The sequence below is a fragment of the Carettochelys insculpta genome, chromosome 3 (genome assembly GCF_033958435.1).
Source record: "Carettochelys insculpta isolate YL-2023 chromosome 3, ASM3395843v1, whole genome shotgun sequence".
Taxonomy (NCBI): domain Eukaryota; kingdom Metazoa; phylum Chordata; order Testudines; family Carettochelyidae; genus Carettochelys; species Carettochelys insculpta.
In genome coordinates this window covers 152,207,102-152,227,017 of record NC_134139.1, presented here as the reverse complement: position 1 = coordinate 152,227,017, position 19,916 = coordinate 152,207,102, and the positions used below count along the sequence as shown (strand labels likewise).

The window sequence follows — 19,916 nt, the reverse complement described above, 5'->3', positions numbered from 1 at the left end:
ACATGATTGAGAGATAAATGTGTCTAAATTACTGTGTTTACTTTTAGTGCTAACTCCTATATTTCCCTTTTAAATAGTAGCCTTAGCCTGTCCCTGGTGGAGGGTCTCTGCCAAATTTTAAATAATAGTAATAAGTGGGTCTTTTTCGTTCCATGACACTTTTATCTGTAGGGCAACGTCATGTGTCCTGCTCTAGTGTCATCCCCCCAAGTAGCATTGACAGATAGTTAAATTAAGTAATATTCACAAGCAACCTTCAAATTAAATCTGTTGGTGGAACTGCTATTTTCTGAGGGGAAAAACACTTTATTCAAAAAAATCATTTAAATTTGGCTTTTCTGGTTGGAATATGCCATTTTCTTCCTGTCTTCCATTTGTTTTGTTTACCTTAACATTTAGCAAAATACCCTTTCTGGTACAATACAAAGGTATTTGATTGGCAACAATAAAATTTACTCATTTTGTTCATTTCTGTGTGTGAACTTCATTGAGAACAGGAAAAACTGAACAGCACTTTTCTATGGCCAGTTCTAAATCCAGACTACTCCTCCGTGTGGGAAGCAGCCAAGGGAGGGTGAAAGCTTCGTGAGGGTTTCCCACAGAGTGTTCCGTGAGCTTTCTCTGGAGAAAGTGTCCAGGTTTGCATCTCTCCATTATGCAGAAAATTCAGTGACCTTCAGGGATCATAAGGTTAACCGCTGGAAGTAGTAAGCCATCTGGTCTGAGGCCCTTTTGCCTCTGCACTGGCTCTGATGTCATTGCCTTCTCACCCCACCTCCCCTTGGGTTTCTTTGCAACAGTTACCTAGCCTGAAGACACTCCTGGATTAAGGGAAGTTCATAGTGCAGAGAATATCTCATGTAGAAGCTAATGATTCCTGGAAATAGTGTATTGTAAAATGGTTTATGATTGCCTCTTCGGTGCGGCTTGAATTTTGGGTGGATATTTTTGGCTATATGCATGGTAATAAACCCAAGGAATTTAAACTAAATCCATGCAACATAAGGACTAGAACTATCTGCTTTAAAATGTGGGCCTTTCATTTGAGGATAGTAGAGCATCCTTTTTAATGTCTGTATCAACACTTACATTTTTATAGGGCACTGACTAAGAGGAAACAAGTACCAAACTTGCACTGTTTTGACATTCATCCAACCCTGGCCACTACACACCTACATAGTCATGCAACGCTGAGATTCCTTAAGACTACTATTTACAACACAAAGAAAGGAATATAGTCAGTTTATATTGAGAGAGGATCATAGATGGCAAAAGAGGAAAGATGAACAAATCCCAAGGTTGAGAAATTATATGTGACCAGAAGTTTCCAGGGATGTGCGTGAAATATGATAAAGATGTAGCAGTCCAGAAAACAAACACATCTGAATGAATCCTGAGGCTCTGCTCTTTCAAGAAAATAAATATGGAAAGGAAGAGTAAAAGAGGCTTATGTTCAAAAGCACATTGAGAGACTTGTAGGAACAGTGTTGTGCATCAGTGGTCACTGAGCAGCTCAACTAAGTATATTGGCTGAGAGCTCTTGGAAGCCTATCTGAATAGAATAGAATCATAAAACTGAAAGGGACATCAAGAGGTCATCAAGTCCAGTACCCTGCACTCAGCAGGACCAAGCACCATCTTCATCATCCCTGACAGATGTTTATTTAACCTGCCCCTAGATATTTATAAGCCGTTATCCTAAAATACACTTGAGGCCCAAACAAGGATCCAACTCACAACCCTGGGTTTACAAGGTGAAACAAAATTCTTATCCGAGTGAAAAGCAGAAAGACAGAGAAAGGTTACTGTGCTAGTGATAACTCGTTAGTGTCTCACTTGGGTTTCCTACTGCATAAGTCTAGAGACTCCCTACAGAACTGAAAAACAAAGTTTCAGCTTACATAAGGGATCCACTGTTACAATCCACTGTTACAAAAGCTTTCAGAGGACATAAAGAAGAACTTACTATCTTTAAACTTCAGTTTTGAAGTCCCTTGCTGGCCCAAAAAGTCATGATTGAGAGAACAGATTTGCTACTCCTACACTGGTAGGATTGTTTTGAGAAATCGGGAAATTGTAAAAGGCTCTTGTAGGCCCTTTATCCTACTGAAGATGCAGAGAGTATATGTTCTTGGATTGGAGTAAGAATTTATATTTTAAACAAAATGTTTTAATACCATTGCCTGTCGAGCAATCACTCTTTGCTTTGGCTTACATAAACACGCACAGTGAAATTCTGGCCCTACTGACGTTAAGGAAGTTTTCTCATTTATTTAAATAAGATTAAGGGTTTTTTTCATATGAAGTCAGGAAGGTAGGGGCATGCAGACTTCTTAGAAGACACTTTTACTGTCAATGGGAGTTTTCTCTGCTTAGGGCATTGCTGCTGGTTTCAGTACAGAATTTACCTCTGCCAAGCTAGTGCTTTTTCTGTCCTCTTTCATCTGCAAATTCTTTCTCTCTCTCTCTCAATCTCAGTCAGCTGTTTTTAGGCAAACCACTAACATCTTTGTCACAGGCTCCAATTATAAACTGAAATTCCCAAACTATTAATATAGCTATTCCTGGTTACATGTGGTGGTCAGTAAGAACCCTTCAGTGTTTGATTCACAAATTGGTTTGCAAACAATTGGTTTACAAAGTACTGAAAATTCAGAAAACTTTGACACTGCAAGCAGCGGATAGAAACTTTTAGCTGAAATACTTTTCAGTTCTGGGACCCGTGTGGAGCTACGTCTACATGTGAAGCCTACATTGAAGTAGCTTATTTCAATATAGCGACGTCGAAATAGGCTATTTCGATGAATAACGTCTACACGTCCTCCAGGGCTGGAAACGTCAATGTTCAACATCGACGTTGCGCAGCACCACGTCGAAATAGGCGCTGCGAGGGAACGTCTACACGCCAAAGTAGCACACATTGAAATAAGGGTGCCAGGCACAGCTGCAGACAGGGTCACGGGGCAGACTCAACAGCAAGCTGCTCCCTTAAAGGGCCCCTCCCAGACACAGTTGCACTAAACAACACAAGATCCACAGAGCCCACAACTGGTTGCAGACCCTGTGCATGCAGCATGGATCCCCAGCTGCAGCTGCAGCAGCCAGAAGCCCTGGGCTAAGGGCTGCTGCACACAGTGACCGTAGAGCCCCACAAGGGCTGGAGAGAGAGCGTCTCTCAACCCCTCAGCTGATGGCCACCATGGCAGACCCCGCTATTTCGATGTTGCGGGACGCGGATCGTCTACATGTGCCCTACTTCGACGTAGGATGCTATTCCCATCCCCTCGTGGGGTTAGCGGCTTTGACGTCTCACCGCCTAACGTCAATGTTAACATCGAAATAGCGCCCAACACGTGTAGCCGTGACGGGCGCTATTTCGAAGTTAGTGCCGCTGCTTCGAAGTAGCGTGCACGTGTAGACACGGCTTGGTTGAACATCTTTGTTAATGATCTGTATGTTTGCAGGTGACACAATGCTGAGGGAGGAGGTTGCCAATACTCAGGAGAATCTCATTACAGTGGAGAATCGGGCTATAGAAAACTGTGAAATTGATTCAAAACAAATATAAGGGCGCTACACTTAGGAAAGAAAAGTCAAATGCACAAATAAAGAATGGGGGGAAACTGGCTTAGTAACAGCAACATGGAAAAAAATCTGGTAGATGTCATAGGATCACAGCTTTGCCATGAGTTAGAAATGCAATGCTGTTGCAAAAAAAAAAAATGCAATTTTAGGCTGCATTAACAGAGGCCTAGCATGCAAGTCACAGGAGATGACAATACCACTCTGCTCAGCACTGATTAGGCCTCAGCTGGGGTATGGAGTTTAGTTTGGTCACCAATGCATAGAAAGGATGTGGAGAAACTGGAAAGGGTCCAGAGAGATGAGTAAAAAGGCGATCAAAGGGTGGAAAGCAAGCCATATGAGCAAAGGCTGAAGGAAGTAGCTATGTTTAGTTTGGAAAAAGAGATTAATGGGTGACATGATAGCAATCGTCAGGTATGTGAAAGGCTGCCTTTAAAAATAAGGTGAAAAGTTGTTTTCTCGCATCACAGAGAGCAGGACAATAGTGAGTGAGTTAAAACTGCAGCATAGCACACAGATATTAAATCTGAGGGGAACTTCCTAGCTGTAACAGTAAGAAGCTGAAACAGACTGCCTGGAGAGGTTGTAGAAGCTCCTACACAGATTTTCAGAAGGCAGCTAGATAGCCATCTGTATTGGGCTTAGACAGAACTAATGCCACATCTTGGGGTGAGATTAGATAACCCTTTCTAACCTCTTAACCCTATGACTCTGTTATTCTGTTTTATGTTGTAGCTCATGTTGCTAATAGGCAAAACTTGTATGAGTAAAACCAGAGAAGTGTTTTTCACGTCTCACCTCGCAGAGCAAAAAGAGTATAAAAGTAAAATATGGCCTGGGAAATACACCCTCTTCTGCTTTTTGCGGGGGAAAAAAGCCACTATTTGATTTCTGTAGTTCTCCCTCCCTCCCTCATATTAACGTAACTTACTTGTTATGTGTTGGCTCTCTAATGGTATTTCCCAGGTAAGGTATTAAGAGAGAGAGAAAGAGTGCGTGTCACATAGTTTGTGTAAGTGTGCGTACAAGTATGTGCACATATTTGAAAATGTAAACATGTCTGAGTGTGTATACACACACACACACATGCATAATATAGATCTCAGATTATTGAAGAACATGAACCTAATAACAGACTTCAAATTTTCTAATGGAAGAAATCAGCATAAAACAATGGCAATTCAATCAATATAATCCTCAAGCAGTTAACTGTTCCCCAGTAAGTGCTTTATATGAGGCATATGAATTTAAAACATGTAGGCTGTGTCTACACTTGCATTCCTCTTTTGAAAGAAACATGCAAATGAGGTGCAGATTTACATATCTGCCTCATTTGCATTTTTTCTTTCAAAAGAGCTTCTTTCGAAAGAAGAAAAGCAGTGTACATGCAGCTCTTTTGAAAGTAAACCCGGTCTTTGAAAGAACCCTTCTTCCCATAAGAAAAAGGAAGAAGGGTTCTTTCGAAGATGGGGTTTACTTTCAAAAAAGCTGCGTCTGCACTTGTTTTTCTTCATTCAAAAGAAGAATATGCAAATGAGGTGCCAGATATGTAAATATGCACTTCATTGGCATTTTCGATTTCCCTCATTTGCATGCCTCTTTCGAAAGAGGAATGCAAGTATAGTCACAGCCGTAGGGTTTAATCTTAAAAATTGGTAAGGACCTACAGTGTCCACTGATACCTTTTGGAGGTTTTGGTCCTCAGGATGTGTCCAGCCCAACTGAATATTCGTGAAAATGACTCATCCTGATTTTCATTGGATTCATTGTACAATCTTCTTATAGTGTGCTGGTGTTCTAAAGTATCTGAGAAATATAATTCAAATATGTTTAGGAAACTTATATTGTATTACAGAGGCTACAAGCAACAAATTATTACCTATTCTTCTTTCCCTTTGTTACCAGCAGATTTGTATCTGATTGGCAGACAATGAACGGGATGAGTTTCAGCCTTGCATTTCAGACTCTTAAGTACTCTTGCAGCTCTGGGTCCTCTTTTTGCTTACACCCACAAATGTACAGGAGAAGGTGCGTTTAGTGCATAAGCTAATGATAGCCCACAGAGACAGTACCTGTTACCCACCATGAAGCTTTTCACAGCTAAAAGCAAAAACTGTGAATTTGCTTCACAAACTGAGTTATCCAATCCCACCACAGCCCACCCACCAGGAATTTCAATCAGAAATCAAAAAATTGAAATCCTCAAGTGAAGGTTGGAGTTTAACAGGTAAAACCACACAACAAAAGAGTAGGTAAGGGATTTATTGGGTGGAAATTTATTTATAGCTTTCTGATAAAGTCAGATGAGATCTGAGAAGCAGAAGGGGGTGATTTTTTTTTAATACAAAGTAGATGGAGCGACATGAAAATTCAGACTCAAGAGCCCAAAAGAGGCTTCTTTATTCTGTGACCAAATGTTTTCAGTATAATTTTGAACACTTTTTCTTGCCTGTGTTTTCTCAAAATTATAATACATAAGTAGCTCACTGAAGGCCATTGATATGTATATATTACATTATTTTAGCTACTGTGCACAACCAATGAACTTTTCAATTTATTCAAGTACCATTTATTAAGAATTTAGGTTACAGTAAGGGTACAGAGTAAAGTAAAATTAAAGATCCAGGATCTTTTGTTACATCCCAATATATGCATGATGTTTTGGCATATACAGAAACTTCATAATATTTCTAAATAGGTGCAGACACACTACAGAAATGGCTAGATGTACATAAAGCATTTTATCTGTACAGATCATAATTTGGTGCACTAAACAACAAAGAACAAAATTCTAGTGTTCCATGCATCCCAGTGTTCTTCCATCCCTAACCTATTTGTTACAGAGCCCCCCTGCTTCAAGTAACCTATAGTATTTTCAGATTTGTTTGGGCGTAGGATTTGTGGACTGGAACCCACTTTGTCTGCGTCTGATGAAGTGGATTCTTGCTCACAAATGCTTGTGCCCAAATAAATTTGTTAGTCATTAAGGTGCAACAGGACTCTTCATTTTTTGTTGAAACGGACTAATACAAGCTATCCTTCTGAAAATAGTATTTTCAAGCTTTCTCAAGTCATTACTGTGAGTGTATACACTTTTCTAAAGTTATTGGGACTTTGCGAAATAGTTCAGGAATGTGAAAGAATTGTCGTCCTCATTTGTTGTCTAAGTAGATCTCACATTTTGAAAAGAAACCTCACACTTTCTTTTTTAATCTTTAGTATAACATACAAACAGATCAGTACAGAAGTTGTGATAACGTCTCTGCCAAATCATCAGATAGCGATGTCAGTGATGTGTCAGCCATTTCCCGTACCAGCAGTGCCTCACGCCTCAGCAGCACAAGCTTTATGTCAGAGCAATCTGAGCACCCTAGGGGCAGAATCAGGTGAGTTTATGATGCTATTTTAAATGTATCAAATCTTCTTGTTTTGGTGTAAAAATAAAACAAGAAATATCAATATTTTGATAATATAGACTATATTTCATATAAAACACACACACAATCATCTCAAGTCTTGTGTGAAATGAACATATTTTTTCCACCTTGGCATCTAGCCATTTTAACAGGTGAACAAAAAATTCAAACAGGGAGATAGCAGATCGTGCAAGGAGAAACCCAAACTTGGAGAAAGCTGGAAAATAGCACATTAAATCTCTGATCCAGTAAAGCACTTAAGTGGCACTACTTACATGCTTTAAGTTACACTTGTGCTTCCATGCTGTGATAGACTTGGGGCCTAATTCCTTTGTTTGTGTTGCTCACAAAAGTCTTGAGGCTGCTCAGGTGCCCGTACCATCTTCTGTGTAGTACAATGGCCAAAGGGCATGTTTCCTTTAAGATCAAAGGCAGCTGAGAGAACTCTCCATCTAACAGGATCAGGGTGTTACAGAGGCAAGTCAGCTAGCTATAGTTTAAAAGGACATTACATGGCCATCAAACAATTGTATAAGTGAAATGTTGTTCTTGAGTTTGTGTAAAAGAAAGAAAAATGTCCTTCAAAATGCATAATAATGGTAATATGTCAGTTTGCTGCCCATGATACTGTTGCTGTAATTAATATTTTCCGTAAAAAGATTTAGTTATTCTCAAAACCCCAATCCATGCCCAAACTAAAAGTCATGAAATGTTACCCGATCTACCTCTTTATTTTACCAGTACATCAATATGTATAGTCAACACAACTTTTTTTCTCTGAGGCTACATTTAGACTGCATCATTGTTTCAAAATAATTTACTTAATTTGCACAGTGCAATGCAAATTGTGTAAGTTATTTTGAAATACCTTATTCTAAGCTTGGTGCCATTCATATGGCACCAAAGTTCATAATAAGGGACTATTCTGAAAGTTCTGTTACCTCTCTCACAACAAAGGGCACCAGAATCAGAATACTGTGCTTGAAACAGCAGCGCTATTTTGAATTCAGGGAAAAGCTGCAGCATTGCTATTTTGGGATACATTTTTATTTATTGTGTTATATTTAATTTCAATCAGTGTCTCCTTTTGATTCCTGAAAATCTAGGGTATCTATGGGATAAGGATGCTCCTTTGGTGCAAAAGAAATTATAGAGCAAGTTCATGCTATACTGAGCATGATTTGAATCTGAATTTGAGATTATTTTTAAACTACACCCATTCTGATGTAAACACTGGTATATAACCCAAAATTGTCTATGGAATAAGCTATCAGCATTATTGTTTTGGGGTTATTTACATGTTAATGTTTTCCTTTCCTATTTCACATCAAGGACCATACAGCCTGCTGGTTATATCAGTGACATTCTAGGGCATGTGAATAAAACCATTATTCCTATATCTCAAAAATTATAGCCAACATGTCATGTAGTGTTGATTAGTTAATATCTATTTTCAGTTGCAAAAATAATGTCTAAAATATTTTGCACACACTGCATTTCCAAACTATTCAACTGCATTTCCAGTTTCCATAAAACTCCTTATTATGTGATTTCATCTAGCTGCACTCAAGTCACGGGGAGCTTTATGGTGTATGTTCACCTCTAGAGTGCCCGTTCATGTCAGGAAGTGGTGTTACAGGGGTTCTTCATCTGTAGCATCCTTCCTGCCTTGGTTCTACAATGGTCTGCTCCTTCTCTGTCATAGTATGCTGACCAAGTCAGCTCTCCGTCCAGTTCCTTCTGGTGCTGCTAAGGAAAAACATAACTCAGAACACTACCTAGTGTTACAGTCCCTAATATAAGCACTAATCCCTCATGGAGATACAGTGGCAAATATTCACACACACACACACACATACCAAAAAAAAAAAGCCTGGCCAGGCCACGAAGCCTTCCTTGTCCAGGTTGCACCCAGAGCAAGTTGTTATTGAAAGCATCCAGCCCTGACTCATAGTATAGTGGACAAAACACAAAATAACTATAAGGTTATTGTAATTATAGTGTTGGTCAGTAAAAATACTGATTTTTTTTTTACAAAAGGGTTTGCATAAATAGTCTTAATTTGAATTGCTGCTTATCCAAACTGAGAATCAACTCCTCAGTATCTTGCACTCCTGAAACACTCATTAAAATTAAAGAGGGGTATGAGAGGGAAAATCAGGCCCAACTGGCTTGAGCAGGGCAGGATTTCATGCCCTATTTCGGGATCAGACATTATAATTTGACTGAATTTTGTGATCAGGACCAATTTCCTTTAAATTAGCAAACCTATTCGTTTTAGTGAGACTGCTTCCATTATTAAAGATAGTCACATGAACCTCTTGGCAGAATTAGGCTGTTATTTAAGTGAATGTTCCTTGTGCATGTAAGCTCAGTAAAGTCAGTGTGACCAGTCACATGAGTAAATGTTGCAGGATCATGCCTTAGTACGTAATTATTAATATTATTAGAACAAACTCTCTCTCTCTTCCAGATTTTTTCCTCTTTCTCACATACTTACAATGAGTCAGATCCTAAAGAATGAAATTTTTAAAAATAAATAACCTTTTCAGAGGTAACTTACAGTTCATCACTATATTCAGTCAAATAGTGATTCTGACAGAAATTTAAAGTCACTTTAATATATGTTGAAAAGGTTTTCATCAGATGAGTCTGGAGTTAGCATTTGTAGTTCATTATTTTCATTTTGTGCTGTCTACATTTAAATTTTCATGTCTGCATGTTATGGCCATGGAAAGGTCAAAGTCCTTAGAGATCTGCATATCAGCAGTACCTCTAATTTTAAAAGGAAAAAAGCTTTTCCTTTGTCTAAAGGTATTGCCTGACTATTTGAGCATTCAAAGGTAAGATCAAATGATTATTCATACATCCACTCTGAGTATGGGCACTTCAGATTCACAGAACTCTTAAATTCAGTAATTTATTAACAGGGAAAAGAAATTAGTCCCTACTTTACAAAAATTGACTTTAAAATATAAAAATACTTTAAAATATTCTCTTAAAATAGTCTGATTGTACTTGTAAAGAAAAAAATTAAATGAACTCATTCTTAGTTCTGAATTCCAGCTTCCTAAGATCTCACAGAATTAGCAATGATCCTTCAAATTAACTTTGAGGATACAAGTAGAACCTCTCTAACCCAGAACACTCTCAGCTGGCAAACTCCATAATCTCCAATAATTTTAGTTAGTCAGATGACCACTTATCATAGGTGTGGCCAAGTTTCCTGTGGTCCCATAAAGTTTGTTTTTAGCTACCAGTCCTTGCTGTCAATGTTCTGTGCTGTTTTTATCTTTAATTTACACCTAAATATCTTCTAAGAGCCTAGTAAACAGTGAAAGTGTTAGTCATGTGCTAAAAATCTTAACCTACCATAGTCCAGTAAATTCTCTCATCAGACGCTGGTCAGGTCTGAGCCGAGGTTCAGCCTGTACTTATTTTAATCAAACTAAATTTTCAAAAGTCATGAAGTGAATTCTTACCACTCAACCTTGTGTAAGCCTTTGACAAAGCTAGTCTGAAGTTTTATAAGGATTCTGGAGCACTTATTGTTTAGAGTCACCTTTAAAGTTTTCTGTGGGATCTTAGCTTGCACCTCCTTTTTCTGTGAGACAGATTGTAGGGGAGCGGCTTATTGGATGCCTGTCATCAGACACCTAATGCCATTTTATACCCAGGTTTTAAACCACTTTAACTGTACGGGCCTGTCTGCGTGGCAAGTAACTGGATGCCAAGCCAGGATGTGAATCTGTAGCTCATCAGATTGCTGTACATCATGATCCTGTGTTGATACTGTTAGGGCAAAGGAAAAAATCTCAGAGTGCAGTTTGGCGTACAGGGCTTTCAACTACTGATGCCAAGCAGCAGATGGGAATTTTCACTGTACTGTAGAAATAACAACATGGGGCATTAACTGCATGATCTGGAAAGTTGTAGATTCACACCTTGAGTTTCTGCAGAGTAGCTTCTTGGGTAGCTAAGCTCTAAGAGTTTAGACAAACTTACATTTACAAAATAAGCGGTGCTAGTATAAGCACATTTATAATTATGGGCTCTGTTCTAAAGTGACCTGATTAAAGTAGTCCAAAAATTGTGTGCAGATATGCCCTCAGGTTTTTGGGCTAATTCTGACAACATTCTTTATATCATGTCAAAATAAGATGTGCTATCTTTGCTTCCTTTTCTTTTTAGCTGAGTCACTGTTTTCCATGTAAAACTATATATGTTAACAGAAATTCTCCTTTGTAGGCAATTTCTTCTAATGTTCCAAAACCTTGAGCAAGTTCCTCAGCTGGTGTATGCTGGTGTGCCTCTACTGAAATCTCAATGGAGTTATTCCAACAAACACCTAGTTAGCGTCTAGCCCACTGTATACCATGGCTATAATCTTAATTCACATTGTTAGATATTTTCCGGAGTCAACAATTGTTCATAATGATTTATGTGCCTTTAAAGTTTGGTGGCCATATTTCATACATTCTTGAATTAAATTAGGTATTGTATGTTTGAGCTTATAACGTGTGAAGATTATACTAGAATAAATGGCTAGAATTGGGCTGGGGGCTGCTTACCTCTACATATGGAAAGACTGGGTATCTTATTTGTAAACACAGATAAGACTAAGTTTTCGCTTTGGGGGCAAAAACATGTTTAGAATTTTTTTGGATGTCAGTAAATTTGAGATTGCCGTACAAGTTAATAAAAGGGAAAACTAGTGTGAATCTTTATTTTCTTAGTCAAGCAGCAAGGTAGATCTAATCAGGTTAAGACTGTGGGCTCTAATCTCATACTAGCAATCTAGTTTTAATTTTAATTAACTTTCAGAAAGCCATGAGTTGATAGCCATAGAAAATTAGCATTATTCATCAGCCTGGAGGATTTGTTGGGTATGGTCTATAATAGATAAAAGATGAGAACTTCATTCGTATAACTTCTAAGTATGAGCATTTCAGATTGTTCCTTCATTCTTAATTATATCAGCATTTTAAGAGGGGTATGATAAAAATACCAGTATGTGAGTAATGTTGGGAAAGTGTGAGAGAGTTTCCAGCTTCTGTGTTGTAGAGTCATAGGCTACATCTACACTACAATGATCTGTTGACAGCAGTCACTGTCAAAAGGGATCTTGCGACAAAACTTCTGTTGACAGATCACGTCCACACAGCAAAGCAGATTGCTGTGTCAATCCGCTCTGTCAGCAGAGAGTGGCCAGACTGCCCAGCCACTTTCTCAAAAGAATGGACCCCAGAACCCCATCACACAATGTCGTGTGACCAGCAAGCCCTACCAGGAGCCCCAGTTAGGCACACCCCTAAAGGAACCCTACCATACCCATATTCCCTGCCTATGCTGAGGCTTACCTACCTTTATGAGGGACAGCAAAGCTACTGCAGGGTTCACATGCTTTCTGTGAGAGAATTTGCACTTTCCAGATAGCCATAGTATCAGAGCATCCCATGGGGGGCTTGCACAGGCCTCCCACACAGGCGCTGCAGGTCCTACTGCACTTCATCCTGGCCACCCTTTTCTTATTCTGGGGGGATGAGCCCAGCATCAGCTTTGAGGAGTACACCATGGCTGCCACACAGTCCCACCTGTGCTCACCCCCTTGGGTACTCAGTTCCAACTGGTCGGACCAGCTGGTCATGGAGTGGTGGGATGACTAGCAGTGGCTCCAGAATTTCAGAATGAGAAAGGACATCTTCCTGGATCTCTGTGCCTGGCTCACACCCATCTTCTGGAGACTGGACACCAGCTGCGGCCTGCCATGACCCTGGAGAAATGAGTTGCCATCGCCCTATGGAAGCTCACCACCACAAGAGCTCCCACTCCATCAGGAACCAGTTTGGTGTGGGGAAGTCCTCATGCAGGTAAGGCACTCTTGGTCTGCAGGCCCTGAATGAAGGGAAGGGAGTGTCCCACCCAAGGGGGACCCTTAGGGAGTAGGGTCAGGGATTCAGGGTGAGGGAAGGCCCATCTCCAAGGGATTGTGCCATTCCACCCTCACACAGACCTGCTGTTGGTGGAGCGACCTCACCTGGGGGGCTCCCAGAGGGCCCAGGGGAAAAGAAGGGGGACAGGTGGGGTAGGGGAGTCCCCCAGGGCCCAGGTGCTCCCTCCCCGATTTCCTGATGTGTGTGTTCGGTCCCCTCCCTTTGCAGGTTGTGATGGCCATCAACAACATCCTGCTGCAGAGGGTCATCTGTCTTTCAGACCTGGACACGGGTATGGTCAGCTTTGCTGCCCTGGGGTTTCCTGACTGCCTTGGGGCCATCAATGGGACCTACATTTCCATCTGTGCCCCATAATACAGCATGGCCAGGTTCATCAACCACAAAGTATATCACTCTGTTGTGCTGCAGGCCCTGATCGGCCACTGGTGATAGTCCTTTTACATGTATGTTGGGTGATTGAGCCAGGTACACATGCAGGTGTTCTGCAATTCCAGCCTATGCTGGAGGATGGAGGCAGGCACCTATAGCCCACACCAGGAGCTGGTGGTCAGGGATGTGAGCTTGCCATTGTGCATGGTGGGGGACACTGTCTACCCCCTCATGCCTTGGCTCATGAGGCTGTACACCAAGCACCTGGACCCAAGTCAGAAACTCTTTAATGCCCAACTCAACCAGGCACAGAACCAGCTCAAGTGTGCCTTCGGCCACCTCAAGGCACATTTTAGGTGCCTCCTGACCTAGCTGGATGTGGGGGAACACAATGTCCTTAAAGTGGTGGTCACCTGTTGTGCCCTCCACAACAATTTGGAGGAGAAAGCGAAGGCCTTCCTCCCAGGATTGGGGGCAGGGGGCCAGATGTTGGCCGTTACTATAAGCAGCCAGGTGCAGCTCTGGTCCACCAGCCCCATCGGGATGGGGTGTGGATCAGGGAAGCCCTGAGGGAAAGCTTCTCCCAAGGCCCCTGATAACCCTCCCCGGGGCACCCCCAGCAGGGGTTTCAAGCCCACAGCCCTACCCCGTCCGCACCATGACCCTTCCCTTTGCTCCCTCATCCTTCCTCAGCCCCTCCCCATCAAAGAGGGAAATGGGGGAAGTGTTCGAATAACTTGTTTACTTAAAGAAATATAAATGTGTTGAAAGTAAACATTGTGCAAGAAACTATTTACAGTTTGCAAGAAAATATAACTATATACGGAGGGAGGGCTTAGGATAGGAGGTGGCAGGCATCTGAACTTGGATGGGAGGTTTGGACAGAAGGTGGGGGGTGTTGGTGCAGGTACGGGGTGGTGGCCATGACCCCATGGGGGAGCAGGACCTCAAACAGCATCAGTGTCCCTGTCAGGGCTCGGAGCAGGGGCAGTGAGGTCAGGCTCGGCAGGGGGTCATGGCAGCGGCCATGGCCATCACCAACTGGACGAGGTCCACCACATCTTGTGGGATGGCCAGTGAGGGCAGGGCAGCAGAGGCTGGGGGAGTGGCAGCAGTGGGCGTAACGGGGGTGGCAGCTGTGAGTGACTGGGCCAGTTGGTCCTTCCAGATACTGGTGACGCCATCTAAGCAGGACATCAGTTTGTCCCAGGTCAACATCTGCCACTCCTGGTCTCCCCACAGCTGCCACTCCAAGAGGTCAGTGAGCCTCCAGAGGGCAGTGGTGTGGGCCCTAGGGAGGTCGCTATTCCCCCGTCAATGGTTCCTCTGGCTGCGGGCCCACCCTCTCCATGGTAGGTTGCTGGCTGGCATGGGTGCTGGTCCTGGGGTGCCTAGCTCCAGTTCCAGGAAGGGGCTAGCTAGCCCTGGTGGGGAGGTGAAGCTGGCCTGACCCTTGGATGGTGCAGCTGTAAGGAAGAGAAGGAGGAGAGATGTTGAGTCATTCCCACAACAGAGCCCCTCAGGCCCTGTCCTCCACCCACCATGAGCAACAGCCACCACCTCCTGAGCCAAGGGATGGGGATGCCCAGGCACACTGGCATGTGTGCCCTGCACGGCGGGCCCTGCCACACCTCACGGGGACTCTCTAGTGCCTCAGGGACTGGGCTGACTGCTGTACACCACCACCACCCACTCGATGGGCTTGTGGCCCCGGTCTGGCCACAGAAGGGTTCTGCATGGGTAGCAGTTGATCTGGGCTCAGCCTGGCCCTCCCCAGGCCCCCACTCATGCTTGCAGCTCACAGCACTGTCTTCAAGAATGGGTGCTGGCTTTCACCTGCAGGTTTGCCCGTGTGCCAGGAGCTACACTCCTCGGTGTGTCTGGGGTCAGGCCATTGCCCACGAGGCTGGCCTGCTTCTGGGATGTGTGACACTTGGGCTAGTTAGTGAAGGGTTCCTGAAAGAGGTACAGGGATGCCCTGGATATGGCCTGGCTTGAGTCCAGCCTCAGTCTCAGACCCTATGTTTTCTGGCTTCGTCTGGGTCCCGGGCTGTTCCTCCTCCTCCTGTGGCTCTGATGGTGGGTTGGGTGCCTCCTTGGCCATGTCCACAGCAACTGTTGTGGGGAGGAGTCCTTGCCCCTCAGGAGGTTGGGGAGCTTGTGATAATAGGACAAGATGCGGATCCTGCTTCTGATCTCCTGGCAGCATTGGAGACCCAGGTGTACCCCTGCCTGAGCTCCTTCACCTTCACCCAGACTTGCTCCATCATCTGGTTGGGTGGCTCCCTGCCGCCAGGGCAGTGGCCATCCACGTTTAGGCAGGGGCATTCCTCCTCTTGGCTGAGGAGTCCAAGAGGATCGGCTCCTCAGCCCAGAGGCAGAGGAGGTCCTGCAGCTCGGGCCCAGTCCAGGGCAGGGCCTGGCATTTTGTGCCCAAGGCAGGCTCCTAGGACCCCTTCAGTGGCTCCGTGGAGGGCCCATGGCATTGCAGGGCAGCTGGCTTTTGGCCATCAGGTGCTATTGTGCTCTGGGGGATGGCTGTGGAATGTTGGCAGAAGCAGCACGCGGTTGTGCTGCTGCCACACTCTCAGCTTCCTACCTTGGGGTTTCCGGGGCTCCCTGCACCTTTAAGAGTTGCCGGAGGCAGGGAGCATTGAGCTGTGTTTGCTGTGGACAGGGCATCCTCCTGGGGCAGCTGGCTGGAGCCATGGAGGAGTAATTTATCAACAGAAGCCCCCACCCCGCCCCCCAAGCATCCACACTTGATTTCTGTCGACAAAAATCTGTCGAGAAAGGTGTTCTGCCTCATGGGGTAAAGGCAGAATGCTGTTGACAAAAGTGCCATCTTCTGTCAATCTACTCTCAACAGAATGCATTTTTAGTGGGGCTGCACCACAAGTTTTTGCCAGCAAAACTCTCTAGTGCAGACGTAGCCATAGGTTTTAAGAGCATCTTTTTAGAAAAACATCCAACCCACCATAACGCTTGTTAAATTAATCTAATGATTAATTCCTCTCACTATTAAAAATTTACTCCTTAGTTCCAGTCAAAATGTGTTAAGCTTAAAATTCTAGCCACTGGCTCATGTTATTACCTATCTCTGCTAGACTGAGCAGCGTATTATTAAATATTTGTCTCCCGTATATATACTTATAGATTGTAACCAAATCCCCCTTAAACGTCTCTTTTTTTAAGATAAATAGATTAAGCTCCTTGAATCTATCACTGTAAGGTAAGTTTTCTAATTCTTTAATCATAAAGGTCCATATTATACATACCCTTGGGTTTTCTGACTTTAATCAGACTAAAGGAATGTGACTGAAGCAGCCTTTAGCCTGGTCTTTGTCGTCAACAACTATGGTTACACAACAGCGATCTGTCAACAGAAGTCACTGTTGGAAGAGACTTTCTGAAAAAACTTCTGTTAACAGAGTTTGGCCACACACAAAAGCCAATTGGAAGAGCGCTTCACTCTGTCCTAATACAGTGAAGGCATATTTGGTACCTGGCTGTCTCACAGACTTCAAGTATCGGAGGGGTAGCCGTGTTAGTCTGGATCTGTAACAGCAATGAAGGGTCCTTTGGCACCTTATAGACTAACAGAAAAGTTTTGAGCATGAGCTTTCATGAGCACATACTCACTTCATCAGATGCTGGTCTTGGAAATCTGCAGGGCCAGGTATAAATAAGCCAGAGCAAGGGTGGGGATAACAAGGTTAGCTCAGTCAGCAAGGGTGAGGCTTACTACCAGCAGTTGATCTGGAGGTGTGAACACCAAGGGAGGAGAAGCTGCTTTTGTATTTAGCCAGCCATTCACAGTCTTTGTTTAAGCCTGAGCTGAGGGTGTCAAATTTGCAGATGAATTGTAGCTCAGCAATTTCTCTTTGGAGTCTGGTCCTGACATTTTTTTGCTGTAGGATAGCTACTTTTAAGTCTCCTACTGTGTGGCCCAGGAGATTGAAGTGCTCTCCTACGGGTTTTTGTATATTGCCATTTCTGATATCTGATTTGTGTGCGTTTATTCTTTTACGTAGAGACTGTCCAGTTTGTCCGATGTATATAGCAGAGGGGCATTGCTGGCACATGATCGCATAACTTATATTGGTAGATGTGCAGCTGAATGAACCCATGATGGTGTGGCTGATCTGGTTAGGTCCTGTAATGGTGTTGCTGGAGTAGATATGTGGGCAGAGCTGGCAATGAGGTTTGTTGCATGGATGGGTCCCTGAGTTAGAGTGACTGTGGTGCGGTGTATAGTTGCTGTTTAGGATTTGCTTCAGGTTGGCAGGTTGTCTGTGGGCAAGGACTGGTCTGCCTCCCAAGGCCTGTGAAAGTGGGGGATCATTGTCCAGGATGGGTTGTAAATCCCTGATGTTGCACTGTAGAGGTTTTAGCTGAGGACTGTAGGTGATGGCTAGTGGTGTTCTGTTGGCTTCTCCCTTGGGCTTGTCCTGTAGTAAGAGGCTTCATGGCACACATCTGGCTCTGTTGATCTGTTTTTTCACTTCCTCAGGTGGGTGTTGCAGTTTCAAGAATGCTTGGTAGAGATCCTGTAGGTGTTTGTCTCTGTCGGAGGGGTTGGAGCAAATGCGGTTATATCTTAGTATTTAGTGCACAATGGACCGTGTGGTGTGTCTGGGATGGAAGCTGGAGGCATGAAGGTAGGTGTAGCGGTCCATGGGTTTACGATGCAGGGTGATATTGATGTGGCAATCATGTATGAGCACTGTGGTGTCCAGGAAGTGGATCTCCTGTGTAGACTGTTCCAGTGTGATTGATGTTGGGGTGAAAGTTGTTGAAGTCCCGGTGGAATTCCTCCAGAGTCTCCTTCCCATGGGTCCAGATGATGAAGATGTCATCAATGTAGCGTAAGTAGAGACGGGGTGTTAGTGGACGAGAGCTAAGGAAGTGCTGTTCCAGGTCAGCCATGAAAATATTAGCATATTGAGGGTCCATGCAGGTACCCATAGCTGTGCCACTGATTTGAAGGTATATATCATCACCAAATCTGAAATAGTTGTGTGTGAGGATAAAGTTACAGAGCTCAGCCATCAGATGTGCTGTAGCATCATCAGGGATACTGTTCCGGACAGCATTTATTCCATCTTTGTGTGGGATGTTGGTATAGAAAGCCTCTCCATCCATGGTGGCTAGGATAGTGTTTTCTGGTAGGTCATCAATGTATTGCAGTTTTCTCAGGAAGTCAGTGGTGTCTCGGAGATAGCTGGGAGTGCTGGTGGCATAGGGTCTGAGGAGAGAGTCCACATAACCAGACAGTCCTTCAGTGAGAGTTCCAATGCCCGAGATGATGGGGCATCCAGGATTTCCAGGTTTGTGGATCTTGGGTAGTAGGTAGAATAGCCCCGGACGGGGCTCTAGGGGTGTGTTGGTATAAATCTGTTCTTGTGCTTGTGTAGGGAGTGTCCTGAGCAGATGGTGTAGTTTCTTAGTGTATTCCTCGGTGGGATCTGAGGAAAGTAGCCTGTAAAATCTGGTATTGGAGAGTTGTCTGGAAGCCTCCTTCTGGTAGTCAGACCTGTTCATGATGATAGTAGCCCCTCCTTTATCTGCCTCTTTGATTATAATGTCAGAGTTGTTTCTGTGGCTGTGGATGGAATTGCGTTCCGCACCACTGAGGTTGTGAGGCAAACGATGCTGTGTCTCCACAATTTCTGCCTGTGCGCGTCGGTGGAAGCATTCTATGTATAGCTCCAGACTGTTATTTCTTCCCTTAGGAGGAGTCCACGTGGAGTTATTCTTCTTGTGCTTCTGGTAGGGTGTCTGTGTAATGGTGTGCTGGTCAGTGTTGTGTTGAAAGTATTCTTTGAGTCTGAGACGGCGAAAGTAGGCTTCCAGATCACCGCAGAACTGTATTATATTTGTGCGGGTGGTGGGGCAAAAAGAGAGTCCCCGAGAAGGAGCAGACTCTTCTGCTGAGCTGTGTGTGTAGCTGGACAGATTGACGATATTGCTGGTTGAGTTAGTAGTACCACTGTTGTGGCTCTGTGTGGCAGGTAGGAGTTTAGACAGCTTGCAGTCCTTTTTCCTCTGTAGAGTACTGAAGTGTCTAATGTAAATCTCCTGTCCTCTCACAGACTTCATCTAACATGCTCAGAATATTTCTGGCATTAGTAAAAGGGACAGACAGGACATCTTCAAGATTTATTGGAAACATGTTTGGAGGAAGTTACAAACATTCATAAATTACTTCAGCGCCATAACAATTTAAATTGCTTTAAAATAGATTATGATGAAACAACAGCTGACTTTCTTGATCAGAGAGAGGACACAAATTATTTATAGTGAAATTTATGCCCATTGCCATTCTAACATCTTTCAGTAAGTTGTCATCAGTAGTGGGTTTAGCAGAGGTGAGCCTGAAGATTCCCAGTCTGGCTGATGAACAACAAGTAGAAACAGGAGTTCTTTGTATCCTCTTTGTGTAATTCATAGTCCATCCCTTAAAAAGCCAGCACCAACTGGCCTCTTTTCTGAAGGAAGAAATAAGTGTAAAAATTGAGTGAAAGGTTGGCCCCATAGAATTCTGTAGGAGTTTTGCCATTGATCTCATTAAGGCCAGGAATTTCCTTAG

The 19,916-nt window shown here is 43.5% G+C and overlaps 1 protein-coding gene across 43 annotated transcripts in view; it reads left to right on the top strand.

The window, feature by feature from the left end:
- Positions 1-19,916, top strand: part of RIMS1 (regulating synaptic membrane exocytosis 1) — a 423,063-nt gene that overhangs the window by 326,251 nt on the left and 76,896 nt on the right. For 33 of the 43 annotated variants that reach the window (XM_074991019.1, XM_074991025.1, XM_074991017.1 and 30 more), the window contains one exon: positions 6,805-6,971. The exons of the other annotated variants lie outside the window; for them this stretch is intronic. In XM_074991019.1, coding sequence (XP_074847120.1) covers positions 6,805-6,971 — 167 coding nt within the window. The remainder of the gene's footprint in view (positions 1-6,804; positions 6,972-19,916) is intronic. 43 annotated transcript variants of the gene reach the window in all.